Source organism: Moschus berezovskii, chromosome 7 (assembly GCF_049115385.1).
Source record: "Moschus berezovskii isolate FMDL1 chromosome 7, NW_MosBer_1.0, whole genome shotgun sequence".
Classification (NCBI taxonomy): Eukaryota; Metazoa; Chordata; class Mammalia; order Artiodactyla; family Moschidae; genus Moschus; species Moschus berezovskii.
This window is the reverse complement of record NC_142466.1, coordinates 96,483,293-96,498,958: the sequence shown is the minus strand read 5'-3', so window position 1 is coordinate 96,498,958 and position 15,666 is coordinate 96,483,293. Positions and strand designations below refer to the sequence as shown.

The 15,666-nt window shown below is 39.2% G+C and overlaps 1 protein-coding gene across 3 annotated transcripts in view; it reads right to left on the bottom strand.

The window, feature by feature from the left end:
- Positions 1–15,666, bottom strand: part of SHC3 (SHC adaptor protein 3) — a 177,560-nt gene that overhangs the window by 16,477 nt on the left and 145,417 nt on the right. For 2 of the 3 annotated variants that reach the window (XM_088837733.1, XM_088837734.1), the window contains 3 exons: positions 5,733–5,883; positions 4,649–4,748; positions 1,730–1,888 (listed from right to left, as the gene is read on the bottom strand). In XM_088837733.1, the coding sequence (XP_088693859.1) occupies positions 1,730–1,888; positions 4,649–4,748; positions 5,733–5,883 (410 nt within the window). The remainder of the gene's footprint in view (positions 1–1,729; positions 1,889–4,648; positions 4,749–5,732; positions 5,884–15,666) is intronic. The other variant, XM_088837735.1, reaches the window with a different exon arrangement.

Here is a 15,666-nt window from a genome sequence, read left to right as displayed (position 1 = left end):
AGAAGGGAATGGTAACCCACTCCAGTATTCTTGCCTGGGAAATCCCATGGACAGAGGAGCCTGGTGGGCTACAGTCCATGGGGTCACAAAGAGTTGGACATGACTGAGTGACTAATGCTTGGACTTGGGGTTCAGGATAAACAGAGCACTAGGTCTACTTCTCCAATACTTTTCAATAGATGTTAGCTTCTCCAGGGCTCTTTCTACTTTCTCTCTCCCCTTCTCCAGTTTTGGGAGTAGGAGTGGAAATTGAGGGATGAGAAAAGGGTGGCTTGGGCTTTCATTTTTCCCATCTCAAACCCCAGCCTAATCTAACTCTGCTCAGGCTCTGGGGCCGGAATTCACTGGCAACTTGACTAAATTAAGCAGTGAAAATGGTCTTCCATAAATCCAACTACTAAAGTGAAGTTGAGAGACACTGTTAAAACTGGAGCAGAGGGTCAAGGAGTTAACAGTTGGTTCTAAATTCTGCAAAGTCTTTTCATATCTCCTAGGCTATTTCCACATTTTTTTTAAATGAAGAGATTGGATTCGATGATTCTTCTGGCTCTGGTGAATTTTTGTCTGTCATCCTGGAAGAAATAGACTATTGTTGTCATGGTGCAGTCTATTCATAAAAGCACTCAATCCTATGCTCACCCACATACAATACCAAGGACTGAACCAACAGTGAATTTACCAGACTTCTGGGATTCTCTTATTTCCTCCTCTGCAAAAGAGTAATAATTATGATAATAATAATATCTACCCATAAGAGTACTGGAAAAATTAAATAATATGCACCTTGCCACGTGGTAGAAACTCACTAAATACTAGGCTCCTCTCCCTCCCTCTTTAGCCTGTAAAATTCTCAAGGAAGTTGAAAAAGAAATCTGGGGATGTAAAGCTATCTATGAGTTTGGAAAGCTCTTTCACAATTCTTTAACAACAATTTACACTTTCATTAACCAGTTCACAGATGATTTATTTTTCCCAATCTATATGACAAACAGAGGTCCCTGACACACATCACACTAGAGTGCAAGCAACAGTAGTTTGGGGTCACTCTTCTCTTCCCATTTTATTTTTCATCAGAGCATTTGTCACTACCTGTAACACATGGTGGTTATTTAAACTCCGTGAGAGTAAGGACTTTGTCTACTCTGTTTTCCTGTATATCCCCAGTAAATAGGATAGTATTTGACACCTGGTAGGTGTTCAGTGGAGAGGAAGAAGGGGAGCGGGAAAGTGGGTGTGTGTAGGCAAACACGTGTGTGTATTACAATTCCTCGCTTACATGTTAGTTCTATTCAGCAGATTAAGAGCTCTGTGAAAATAGGGGCCAAGCCATTTCAGCTTGGCATCCTTAAAACTGATACAGTATTTTAGTCACACAATATCCAATTAATACCTAAGTGAAGAAATAAATGAATGCATTCATTTATGTGTATCATTTGTCTCAATATGATTGTCAAGAACAAAGTTAATTATAAAAAGAGGGGGAAGTTGCTTTGTCTTCTGCAGAGAACTGCAGAGAAGGTTGTAATATGAAAGCAGGGGTCAGCCAAGTTCAAAGCCTTGAAAAACTCAATCATAACCCAGAAAAAAAAAACAGCTAATCAGCATCCTTAATCAAAACCACACTGGAAGAAAATTCAGTAATTGCACAGATTTCAAATAAAAGACAAAGTTTAAAAAAAAAAAAAAACAGCCTTAAAAGAGAAAAAAAAAATAGCAAATGGAAACGCACTCATGTCAAAGAGGTCTTTCCGCGGACTGCTCTCTGCACTGCTGCCCATGGCCGACCCCGTCTGCTGGGGGATACGCTGGGTATTGACATAGGTGGGGGCTTCTCCCGTAGGAGCCACATGTGATTTCCCTTCAGGCATGCTGTAGATGTCCAAGGATCCTGCAACAAGAAAATAGACCTCCTTTCTCTTCAGATCATAATGCTATTCATGTTAAGCCACCCAATGTTTCACAGAGAAGTTCTTTTAGTCTATTCATAAGAAAATCCTTCTTTCAGATGCCTATCTATTAAATCTCTTCTCTGACCCTCTTACCCTGCTGTGCTTCAGCTAGGATACTCTCCACTCCTTCCTGTCAAAGTGGGACCTGAAAGTCCAGGATGATGGACACCATGAAGGTTAGGAGCCTTGTCAAGACCCTAGGCCCATCTGACTCAGGCCAGGGGCGGGAGAAGCAGGGGAACTACACCTGCCACAGAAGCCCCCTCAGCCTCCTCATTCCCTCTGCAAAGGGCTGAGATCAAAATAACTGAGCAGAAGAACAACAAGCCTTATTTTCACTGCTCTTTCTTTAACTGTAGGTGAATGCTTCATATATTAACTCCAAAGAAATGCAATGCATTTCCAATGCTCTGGCCCCATTTGGCCCCATTTTTAGAAATAAAGCAACAATATTTACCCCCATTTGCTTCCTAATGAATTGAGACACGTTCCTTATAAAACAGAATCAGGCTTGTGCCATCATGGGACTTCCCAACTGAACCAAGACTGTTGAGGCTCGACGTTGGGCGGTCACTGCTATTGTCACCCAAGGTGAATGAAGGGTGTGGGCCTGCTCGGGTCTCCATCTGATTCTTTGTACAGGTCACTATTTCTAACAAACTTCCACAGACACTCTCAAGATCACCTGGAGAGAGGTCACCTCTCCAGGTGGTGGGGCATGAAAGTCGGCTCAATTCAACCAGCAAGAGTGGGTTCAGGACTCTTTCAGAAGCTTTCCCAAGAGCCCACTGAAGGACTTTTGGAAGACCACTGTCTCTGCCTATAAACCTGAGGATGCAAGTGTCCTGAGAAAGTCATCAACTTCAGATGATTAAGCGTGTTGAGTACAGGGCAGGGAGACATACACTCCCTGGTGGTGGTACCAAAGTTCAGTTTCATTTAGGGGAAATGGCTGCTAGCAGATTAATAGGGGTTTATTTGTTCTATGGACAAAGTATTTATTGCTTTCCAATAAGAACTTGAAATTCATTAAGAGTTATGAGTCTCAAGTTCCAGGCCAAGAACTTATATAAGGTTCGTTTTTTCTCTGGTGAACTTCTTACATTGTCTGTTCTTGATCTGGCTGGAATAACTTGGATATAAAAAAGGACCTCATTTGCAAATAAATATAACAAATTTTTCAATAGAGTCAATATCTAATGTAAGTAATGTGTCTCTCTTAGTTTTTAATAGTTATCCTATGTCTAAGTACATGATTGTTGTATGAAATGTTTTAAATATATACAGAGCAAAGCTGAAAATGTAAAAAAGTGCCTCTGGCAGTTATAGCTTTAATTAGTTATTTCCATCCTATTCTGACGTAGAGTCATGTAGTTTGTTGACTCTTTTGTGGATTATTAACTGGGCAGCACAGACGGGTCATCTTTCAGCTGGGGCAGGCACGACATAGAATTATTTCTTGGGAGGAACATTTAAAAAATATGTTGTCATTTACCCACTGGCACAAATGGTGATAATGAAGGTGAAAACCTTAACGTTAAACCAACAAATGGTTAAAATATATACATGGAAGCATACATGGGATCTTAATTCATTTTTCACTCCATCTCCTTCAGACCCTGTAGCCAGGACCCTGGAACCATCAAAAGTTCTCGAAATGTTTGAGGAGGTAAAATGCTTAAAATTAAAAGAAACCTTTAAAACATATGGATACATACATGTGCATGCTTGTCTAAAAATAACTGTCTAGAGAAGAGAGATTGATGTTAGCAATTAAACTAAATAGTACTTAATTAGTCATACAATCGGAGAAGGCAATGGCAAGCCACTCCAGTACTCTTGTCTAGAAAATCCCATGGATGGAGGAGCCTGGTAGGCTGCAGTCCATGGGGTCGCTAAGGGTCGGACACGACTGAGCAACTTCACTTTCACTTTTCACTTTCACACATTGGAGAAGGAAATGACAACCCACTCCAGTGTTCTTGCCTGGAGAATCCCAGGGACGGGGGAGCCTGGTGGGCTGCCATCTATGGGGTCACACAGAGTTGGACACGACTGAAGTGACTTAGCAGCAGCAGCAGCAGCAGTCATACAATTTTTAATGCAGGATGTAGGTGCATGCTTATAGGTTTGATAAAAGTGAGATGTCCTCTAAAAGGACCCCGGCCCTGTGACAGACTTGTATTCCAGGTGCCATCTCTGCCAGGGCCGGTGTCACTCCGTTCTTCCTAAAAGTGACTGTAGAAGGAGAAGGTAGGGCAGAGGAAAGGAAGGGAAAACTACAAGCTGCTATTAGAAGCTGCCAGGATTCAATACTGACTCCAGTCTCTCACCTTAGCCTCATTTGAACTGGGTGTGGAGTTGGCCTTGGCGGGGGAATTCCTCAGTCCCTGGGTGGGCAAGCCCTCCTGCCAGAGAAGGGCCTTAGATGCACAGTCTCAGTGTGCAGGAGAACAGAAAGAACTGGAAGGGGTGAAGAGTGAGCTGGTCCTGGTGCCCAGGGAGGGATCATCTGATGCGTGCCCTCCAACACCCCTGACAGCCATTATTTCTATTTCTGTGATCCGGCTGGGAAACTGCAGCCCCACCCACAGCAGTCATTTCCAGTCAGCCATTCTGCCACTCCACAGGACAGGAGCTACCCACTAGGAAGCCCATCAGTTTTGAAAAGTATTTTTGATGTTTCTTGTCCACCTTACCTTGCCGCTCACCTTGCCTGACAGGTGCTTGCTGCCAGTCTTCAGCAAACGGGTCTCCTAAGTGTCTTCCCTGGTAGTAAGTTTGCTCTTTTCCTGCAAACTATAGACATATGTAAATACAAAACAAGAAAAAGTCCTCCTCTTCTCGCGTCTCCACCTTTAAAGCCACAATACAGCAGAAGGGACTTCAGTGGCCCATGGATTGCATCCCTGTCGCACTGTTTTTCCTTCATGCCTCACGGCTGACATGAAGATTTGGGAAGTAAGTCTGTGTGGGTGTGAAAAGAGGCTACGTCTCATCAAAACTACAGATGCTCCCTGTTTTCAGTACCCACCCCCCCACCTCCCTTCCCTAAATGTGACCATAAATTGAACTCTCTACATACAGCCACATAATGCAACATGCCTTAAAATAGATCTCAGTTAGAGACTATCTATGTGTCAGAACATAGTTCCGACTCAGCATATACACCTATAACCATTCATTCCTGGGCAAGTCCACCTTGTCGATTCCTTCTTATAGAGCTATTGACATTTGGCTTCAGTGTTATTTACCACTTTTATTGTCATCCACATGAGGTAAGTGACATCAAAAAATTCCCTTTAACAAAGAGATATCATAGTGTTACCATAACTCTAGAAAGAGAATGCCTTACTAGAATTTTGAATTAGAGGGAAAATCAGGGAGATAAGTAAAACAGAAAACCTCAACAACAACAAAAATCTTGTGTTAAAGGCTTACATTCTTTCTCTTTCCAGAGAACTCAAAGAACCCCAGGCTTTCAAAAGTCTTGAACTCTCTATTTTCCTCATTAAGTCCACAATACAATGGGATTTGTCCTAGGATGAAGAAGGAACTTGCAGACTTGTATCTCAGGAATCACAACGGAGTTCCAAGGCATTTGACTAAACCTTGTGATGTTAAAGCAAAAGCTTCCCCTGCTGTCTGCTTTATGAAATTCAAGGAGAGGAAGTTTGTGAGTTTTTCTGTCTGGATAGAACATCAGCCTGAAAATGGAGTTGAAGAAAGCAATACGAAATGAAGTTCAGTCAGCTACCATTCAAAGAAAGACATAAGACTCACCTGGGCTGTGTCAGGACCGTGGGGTCTGGCTTTCAGGCGAGCGTCGGCAAACCCCCCTGGGGGCGGTGTCTTGCTTGGAATGCTGTTGTAATACGGGTGGTCTGAGCCATCACTCTCCTCTTCAGTCCATGGTTCATCTAGACTCTGCATTCTGTTAAAAGAGGATTTTCAAGAACTTTAGCCAAAATTTGAGCTTACTGTTAAAGCAAAAAAAATCTAATGTTAGTAACTATAGTCCCAGAAAGCAGAGTTTAGTCACTCCCCCTTCAACGATCTAGGTCTCAGGCACATATTAAAAGCAGATGAGTGGTTCAGCCAAATATCCCTGCCTTATTCACAGTGCTACCCTTTAGAAAATTCCAGTCTTATTTGAAACAGAAGAGAACTCCTTTATTAAAAGTACATTTTAATAAGGAAACACATAGTTTATATGTAACGATAATCAGCTTCTTGAGGTACAGAAGTACATATTTTATTTAGTATATTTTAGTATATCATGAAATTTACCCAAAATAAAATTAACTTTAATGGCGATTTAGTGACATCAAGGAAAATGGTAGAGTAAGGACCTCGGAATTATTCTCTCCTCTGTTATGACAGCAAGAAAGCTAGCAAAAAATGTTTTCATGATCAACATTTTTAGAACTCTGGAAATTATTCAGAAGTTTGTACCAATCTAGAGAGTGTTTATTAAACAAACAAAAAAGGACATAAATAGCTGTCAGGACAAGAGTTTTGCTGCATTTTAACTTGTTCTGTTGCCATCTCCAGGGTAGACTTAAAAGCCAAAATCCAATAGTCATAGTGAAAACCAGCAGCATAAATAGCTAGACATGGGAGGAGGCAAAAGAGCATTTAGGTTCCTGTAAAGTCCTATTCGTAGAAAACAGTCATTATGACCTTTCTGTTCATTCTCTATAAGACTCCACTACCAAAACTGACTTTATTTGACCCGATTCAGAGCTTGTCTATGGAAAACAGTTTCTTCCATAAGATCATTTGTCAAAAACAATTAGAGGCAATTATTTAAAACTATTGGAGAAGGCAATGGCAAGCCACTCCAGTACTGTTGCCTGGAAAATCCCATGGATGGAGGAGCCTGGTGGGCTGCAGTCCGTGGGGTCGCTGGGGGTCGGACACGACTGAGCGACTTCACTTTCACTTTTCCCTTTCACACATTGGAGAAGGAAATGGCAACCCACTCCAGTGTTCTTGCCTGGAGAATCCCAGGGACGGGGGAACCTGGTGGGCTTCCGTCTATGGGGTCACACAGAGTCGGACACGACTGAAGTGACTCAGCAGCAGCAGCAGCATTTAAAACTATGACTCCCTGAAACAATAGATAACATTTGGGCTAAAGAGTAAGCTAGTCAAAAAGCTTAAAAGAAAGAGATAGGAAATGGTAAACTTTAATATATTTCTAGGAATCTAGGCATCTACATGTCTGCATAGAACTATTCTCACATCCAGGTTGTGTGCCTGCTCAGAAAAGATGTAAAAAGGCATTAGTTCTCATCTGCACTGACCTTGAAGTTTTACACAAGCAGAAAGTGAAAGCTAAAGCAGAGTTGTCAACTGCCTAGCCAAGTGTTGAAGGAGTTCCCCAAGATTCACACAGAGCACCTCAGCGAAAACTGGGGGACTTAGTGGTTTCAGACATTTAAATCTCTCTATGATCATTAGCTGTCTAATAAGTGAACTGAGCAGAGTTGTCAGTGGTCATATGTAACAAAGCATAGACTTTACTAAGTTGGTTTAGGAAAATCATTAAAACAAACAACCACAACAAACAGCAACAACAGGTACTCCAGTGAACACAGGAGTAATAAGAAAGTAAAACAGTCATATTGCTTACATGGAGACCTTCTGAGCGATCTGGATAGAGGATAAAACCAGCCTCAACATTACCTTAAGCTAAAGCCTAATCCAGAGCAAGTGAATCTTAATTCTTTTCAATTTATGAGAGATAGGAAGCTGCAGAAAAAAAGCTTGAATCTAGCAGAGGTTTGTTCATGAGATTTAAGGAAAGAAGCTATTTCCATAACACCAAAGTGCAAGGCAAAGCAGAAAATGCTGCTGTATTGACAGAAACAATTGCAAGTTATTTGGAGTATCTCACTAAGATAATGAAGGTGGCTACACTAAACAACAGATTTTCAGTGTAAATAAAATAGCTTCATATTGGAAGAAGACACCATCTAGGAATTTCAAGGCTAGAGAAAGTCAATGCCCAGCTTCAAAGCTTCAAAGAACAAACTGACTCTTGCTAGGGGCTAATCCAGTTGGTGACTTTAAGTTGAAGTCAGTGCTCATTTACCATTCTGAAAATTTTAGTGCCCTTAGGAATTATGCTAACTCTACTCTGCCTATGCTCTATAAATGGATCAGTAAAGTCTGGAAAACAGCATATCTACTTATAGAATGGTTTACTGAATATTTTAAGCCCACTGTTGAGACCTATTGCTTGGAAAGAAACAATTCCTTTCAAAATATTTCTACTCATTGACAATGCACCTGGTCACCCAAGAGTTCTAACTGAGATTAACGTAGTTTTTATGCTTGTTAACACAACATTCATCCTGCAGCCCTGAATCAAGGACTAATTTCAACTTTCAAGTCTTATTATTTAAGAAATACATTTCATAGGGCTATAGCTGCCATAAATAGTGATTCCTCTGATTGACCTTAGCAAAGTCAATTGAAAGCCTTCGAGAAAGGACTTTTCTTGCATCCCAAGAAAAGCCCATTCTAGATGCTATCAAAAACACTCATGATTCATGGAAAGAGGTAAAATTTTCAACATTAATAGGAGTTTGGAAGAAGTTAGTTTCAACCCTCATGGATGACTTTGAGGGGTTTACGACTTTCAGGGAAAGTCTGTGTTTACACAGAACTTTCAGTTCAGTTCAGTTCAGTTCAGTCGCTCAGTCGTGTCCGACTCTCCGCGACCCCATGAATCACAGCACGCCAGGCCTCCCTGTCCATCACCAACTCCTGGAGTTCACTCAAACTCATGTCCACAGAGTCGGTGATGCCATCCAGCCATCTCATTCTCGGTCGTCCCCTTCTCCTCCCGCCCCCAACCTTTCCCAGCATCAGAGTCTTTTCCAGTGAGTCAACTCGTCGCATGAGGTGGCCAAAGTACTGCAGTTTCAGCTTTAGCATCAGTCCTTCCAATGAACACCCAGGATCGATCTCCCTTAGAATGGACTGGTTGGATCTCCCTGCGGTACAAGGGACTCTCAAAAGTCTTCTCCAACACCACAGTTCAAAAGCATCAATTCTTTGGCGATCAGCTTTCTTCACAGTCCAACTCTCACACAGAACTTTATGAGATATAAATGCCTATATGATAATAGACAGTATCAAATCAACAACCTGAATTTCTGCCTTAATAAACTAGAAAATAAGAGTTAAACCCAAAGCAAGCAGAAGGAAAAACAATAAAGATTAAAGTAGAAATAAAAATAGTAGAAAATCAAAAGAGAAAAGCAATGAAACCAAGAGTTGGTTCTGAGAAAGATCAACAGTATTGACAAATCTATAGCTAGACTAAGAAAGAAGAGAGCTGACTCAAATTACCAAAGTTAAGAAGAAAAGAGGAAAACCCGCTACCAACCATACATGAATTAAAAGGATTATAAGAGAAACTATTAAAAATTATATACCAACAAATTAGATAATCTAGATGAAATGAGAAAATTCCTATGAAGCTTCAATCTATCAAAAATCTATCAAAAAGACTCAAGAAGAAATAGAAAATCTGAAGATAACTGTAACAATGAGACTAAATTAGTAATCAAAATCTTGCATCCCAAGAAAAGTCCAGAATCACATGGCTTCCTGGTGAACTCAATCTAATATCTAAAGGAGAATTAATAGCAATTCTTCATAAGTCCTTCAAAAAACAGAAGAGGAGGGAAGTTTTCAAACTAAATCTATGATGCAAGAATTATCCAGATGCCAAAACCAAAGACACTGAAAGAAAAAAAAAACTGTAGACCAATATCTTTTATGAATATGAATGGAAAAATCCTCAACAAAATACTGTTGCTGCTGCTGCTGCTAAGTCGCTTCAGTCGTGTCCGACTCTGTGTGACCCCATAGACGGCAGCCGACCAGACTCCGCTGTCCCTGGGATTCTCCAGGCAAGAAGCAAGTCAAAAATCCTCCAGCAAAATACAAAAAAATCATGCACCGTGACTAAGTGATATTTCTCTGGTAATGCAAGGTTATTTAAACATTCAAAATCAACTAATGCAATATATCATACCAACAGAATAAAAACAAATGCCAAATACTCATATCCAGACACAGAAAAATCATTTGACAAAATCTGACAGTTTTCCATGACAAAAAAAAAATCCCCAAAAATCTTGGAATAAAAAGGCATTTTTTTCAACCCAGAAAAGAGAATCTATGAAAAGTCCACAGTTAAGAACACAATTAATGGGAAAATTCTGAATATTTTTCTCCTAAGATCAGGAACATAATAATTCATCTTCCTCTATTCATTGTACTAGAGATTCCAGCCAGGACAATTATATAATAAAAAGAAATAAAAGGCATTCAGATTAGTAAATCAGAATAAAACTATATTTACTTGCACAGGACACAATCTTGTATATAAAAAATACTAAGGAAAACACATACACACCCAAATTATTAGAGCTAAGTCAATAATAAAAAATAAATAAATTCAGCAAGTTTCCACAATACACAATCAGTGTATAAAATCAATTGTATTTTTATATATTAACAATAAAAACACAATTAACAAGCACTTTCACTTATTATAGTATCAAAAAGAATAAAAGATTTATTCTTTTGGTAGTAAAAATTATCAAAACAAGTGCAAGACTCATAACTGAAAATTACAAAACATTGTTGAAAGAAATTAAGGAATTCTAAATAAGTGGAAAGACATCCTGCATTCATGAATTGAAAGATGTAATACTGTTAAGATGGAAGTACTCCCCAAATAGGTCTATCAGTTCAGTTCAGTCACTCAGTCGTGTCCAACTCTTTGCGACCCCATGTATCACAGCACGCCAGCTCTCCCTGTCCATCACCAACTCCCGGAGTTCACTCAAACTCATGTCCATTGAGTCAGTGATGCTATCCAGCCATCTCATTCTCTGTCGTCCCCTTCTCCTCCTGCCCCCAACCCCTCCCAGCATCAGAGTCTTTTCCAGTGAGTCAACTCGTCGCATGAGGTGGCCAAAGTATTGGAGTTTCAGCTTAACATCAGTCCTTCCAATGAACACCCAGGACTGATCTCCTTTAGAATGGACTGGTTGGATCTCCTTGCAGTCCAATGGACTCTCAAGAGTCTTCTCCAGCACCACAGTTCAAAAGCATCGATTCTTCCATGATCAGCTTTCTTCACAGTCCAACTCTCAGATTTAAGATAATTTCTATCAAAATCACAATTGTCTTCTTTGGTAAAAATAAACAAGCTATGCTAAAATTCATTTGAAACTGCAAGAGGTCCAGAATAGTGAACAGGGTCAAATGTTAATAAAGAAGAATGTAGTTGGAGGACACATACTACCTCACTTCAAACTAACTATGCTGCTGCTGCTGCTAAGTCACTTCAGTCGTGTCCGACTCTGTGCGACCCCATAGACAGAAGCCCACCAGGCTCCCCCGTCCCTGGGATTCTCCAGGCAAGAACACTGGAGTGGGTTGCCATTTCCTTCTCCAATGTGTGAAAGTGAAAAGTGAAAGTGAAGTTGCTCAGTCGTGTCCGACACTTAGCGACCCCACGGACTGCAGCCCACCAGGCTCCTCTGTCCATGGGATTTTCTAGGCAAGAGTACTATAAAGCTATACTATTCAAGACTATATGGTACTTGCATAAGGATAGACATATAAATCAATGGAACAGAATTAAGAGTCCATAAATAAACCCATACATTTATAGTCAATAGATTTCAACAAGGATGCCCAAACAATTCACTATGTAAAACAATAGTCTTTTCAACAACGGTGCTATGATGATTGGATAGTCATTTGTGAAAGTTGGACCCTTAAGTCACACCATATACAAAAATTAACTCAAATGGATTAAAGACCAAAATGTAAGAGCTTAAACTTAGAAGAAAACATAGATGTAAATCCTCATGATCTTGGATTAGGCAATGGTTTCTTACACATGACATCAAAAGCAAAAGCAACCAAAGAGAAAATAAGTAAATTACTTGGACCTCAACAAAGTTAAAAACTATGGTCCTTCAAAGGACATTATTAAGAAAATGCAAGACAACACAAAGAATAAGAGAAAATATTTGCTAATTATATATCTGGAAAGAGACTTGGATCCAGAATATATAAAGAATTTCTACAAGTCAACAATAAAAAGACAAATAATGCAATCTTAAAAATGGACTAAGGGCCCTTCCCCTCAGAGGTTCAAGACCAGCTCCACCCACAAGAGGGCAGGCACCAGTCCCTTCCACCAGCAAGCCTACACAAGCCCTTAGACAAATCTCATCCACTAGTGGGAAGATGCCAGAAGCAAGAGGAAACACAATACTGAAATACAATACAATACTGTGGAAAGGAGACCACAAGCACAGGAAGTTATACAAAATAAGATGACAGAGAAATATGTTGCGAACAAAGGAGCAAGATAGAAACCCACAAGAACAACTAAATGAAGAGGAGATAGGAATCTACCTGAAAAAGAATTCATAGTAATGATAGTAAAGATGATCCAAAAATCTCTGAAAAAGAGTGGAGGTACAGATGAAGAATATATATAAAATGTTCAATAAAGAGCTAGAAGACTTAAAGAACAAATGAACAGAAGTGAATAATACAACAACTGAAATGAAAAATAGACTAGACAGAATCAACAGCAGAATAACTGAGGCAGAAGAACAAGTAAGTGAGCTGGAAGACAGAGTGATGGAAATCACTGTCACAGAACAGAATAAAGAAAAAAGAATGAAAAGAAATGAAGGTGCTCTCAGAGACCTCTGGGACAGTATTAAATGCACCAACGTTCACACTATAGGGGTCTCAGACAGAGAACAGAAAGAGAAAGGGCTTGAGAAAATAATTGAAGATATTATAGTCAAAAATTTCCCTAACATGAGAAAGGAAACACTCACTCAAGTCCAGGAAGTGCAGAGAATCCCATACAGGATGAAACCATGGAGGAACAAACCAAGACATATTAATCAAACTGACAAAAATTAAAGACAAAGAAAAAATATGAAAAATAACAAGGGAAAAGCAACAAGTAATATACAAAGAATCCCCATAAGGTTATCAGCTGATTTTTCAGCAGAAACTCTACACCAGAAGGGAGTGGGATGATGTATTTCAAGTGATGAAAGGAAAAAACCAACAACCAAGAATACTCTATCCAGAAAGGATATCATTTAGATTTGGTGGAGAAATCGAAAGCTTTACAGACAAGCAAAAGCTAAGAAAATTCAGCACCACTAAACCAGCTTTACAATAAATGCCAACAAACTTCTCTAGGTAGAATGAGACCAGCAACCTAAAACATGAGACTTGGTACATATATAGACTCTGTACATATGTAGACTGCTTGATCAGAACTGGTGACGGCAAACAAAAACTACAATAGATACACATACAAAAAAGAAAAAGCAACTCAAACGCAACACTAAAGATGGTCACCAAACCACAGGACAGGAGAACAAAAGAAGATGTGAAGAAAAAAGAACTACAAAAACAAACAGTTAAGAAAATGGTTGTAGGAACATACATATCAATAATTACATTAAATGTAAATGGATCAAATGCTTCAACCAAAAGACACAGACTGCCTGAATTGATACAAAAGCAAGACCAATATATATGCTGTCTACAAGAGACTCACTTCAGACCTAGAAACACATACAGGTTGAAACTGAGGAGATGGAAAAAAACATTCCTTGCAAGTGGAAAGAAAGCCGGAGTAGAAATACTTATATCAGTCAAAATAGACATTAAAATGAAAACTGTTACAAAAGATGAAGAAGGCCATTATATAATGATCAATGGATCAATCCAAGATTATAAATGTATATGTACCCAACATAGGAGCACCTCAATATTTAAAGCAAATGCTAACAGACATGAAAGGGGAAATCAACAGTAACACAATAATACTGGGGAACTTTAACACCTGCTTACACCAATGGACAGATCATGCATAGAGAAAAGTAATAAAGAAACACAAGCCTTAAGTGACACATTAGATCAGATAGACTTAATTGATATCTATAAGAAATTCCATCCAAAAGCAGCAGAATACACTTTCTTCTCAAGTGCACATGGAACATTCTCCAGGATAGATAACATTTTGGACCACAAATCAAGACTTGGTAAATTCAAGAAAATTTGAATCATATTAATCATCTTTTCTGACCACAATGCTATGATAGTAGAAATCAATTACAGAAAAAAAAATTGCTAAAAAAAAACACATGGAAATTAAGCAATATGTTACTAAGCAATCAATGGATCTCTGAAGAAATCAAAGAGGAAACCAAAAAATATCTAGAGACAAATGGCACCAAAAACATGACAATCCAAAATCTGTGAGATGCAGCAAAAGCAGTTCTAAGAGGGACCTTTATAGCAATACAATCTTACCTCAAGAAATGAGAAAACTCTCAAGTAAACAATCTAAATTTACACATAAAGCAACTAGAGAGAGAAGAACAAACAAAACCTCAATAATCCTCAAGAAGGAAAGAAGTCATGAAAATCAGAACAGGAATAAATGGTATAGAGACAAAGATAACAATAGCAAAGATCAATGAAACTAAAAGCTGTTTCTTTGAGAAGATAATGTTGATAAACCTTTAGCTAGACTCATCAAGAAAAAAAGGAGAGGACTGAAATCAATAAAATTAGAAATGAAAAAAGGAGAAGCTACAACAGACACCACAGAAACACAAAGGACCATAAGCGACTACTGCAAGCAACTATGTTCCAGTAAAATGGGAAATCTGAGAGAAATGGACCAATTCTTAGAAAGGGACAACCTTCAAAGACTGAAACATGTAGAAATAGAGAATATGAACACATGAGTCACTGAAATTGAAACTGTGATTTAAAAACTTCCAACAAACAGACCATGCGACGAGTTGACTCACTGGAAAAGACTCTGATGCTGGGAAAGGTTGGGGGCGGGAGGAGAAGGGGACGACCGAGAATGAGATGGCTGGGTGGCATCACCGACTCTGTGGACATGAGTTTGAGTGAACTCCCAGAGTTGGTGATGGACAGGGAGGCCTGGCGTGCTGTGATTCATGGGGTCACAAAGAGTCGGTCACGACTGAGCGACTGAACTGAACTGAACAAACAGAAGTCCAGAACCAGATGGCTTCACAGATGAATTCTATCAGACATCTAGAAAAGAGTTACAACCTATCCTTCTCAAACTATTCCAAAAAGTTATGGAGGAAGGAATACTCTCAAGCTCATACTACAAGGCCACTGTCTCCCTGATACAGAAACTCAACAAAGATATCACACAAAAAAAGAAAATTACAGGCCAATATCATTGATGAACAAAGACACAAAAATCCTCAACAGAATACTTACAAACTGAATCCAACAATACATTAAAAGGATCATACACATGATTAAGTGGTATTTATCCTGGGGATGCAAGGATTCTTCAACACATGTAAGTCAATCAATATAATACACCATACTAATGAACTAAAGAACAACAACTATATGGTCATCTTAACAGAGGCAGAGAAAGCTTTTGACAAAATTCAACACCATTTGTGAGAAAAACTCTACAGAAAGTAAGATAGAGATAATATAACATAATAAATGCCATATATGACAAACCCACAACAAATATCATTCTCAACAGTGAAAAATTTGAAAGGATTCCCCCTAAGATCAGGAATAAGACAAGGATGTGCAGTCTTGCCACTTTTATTCAGCATAG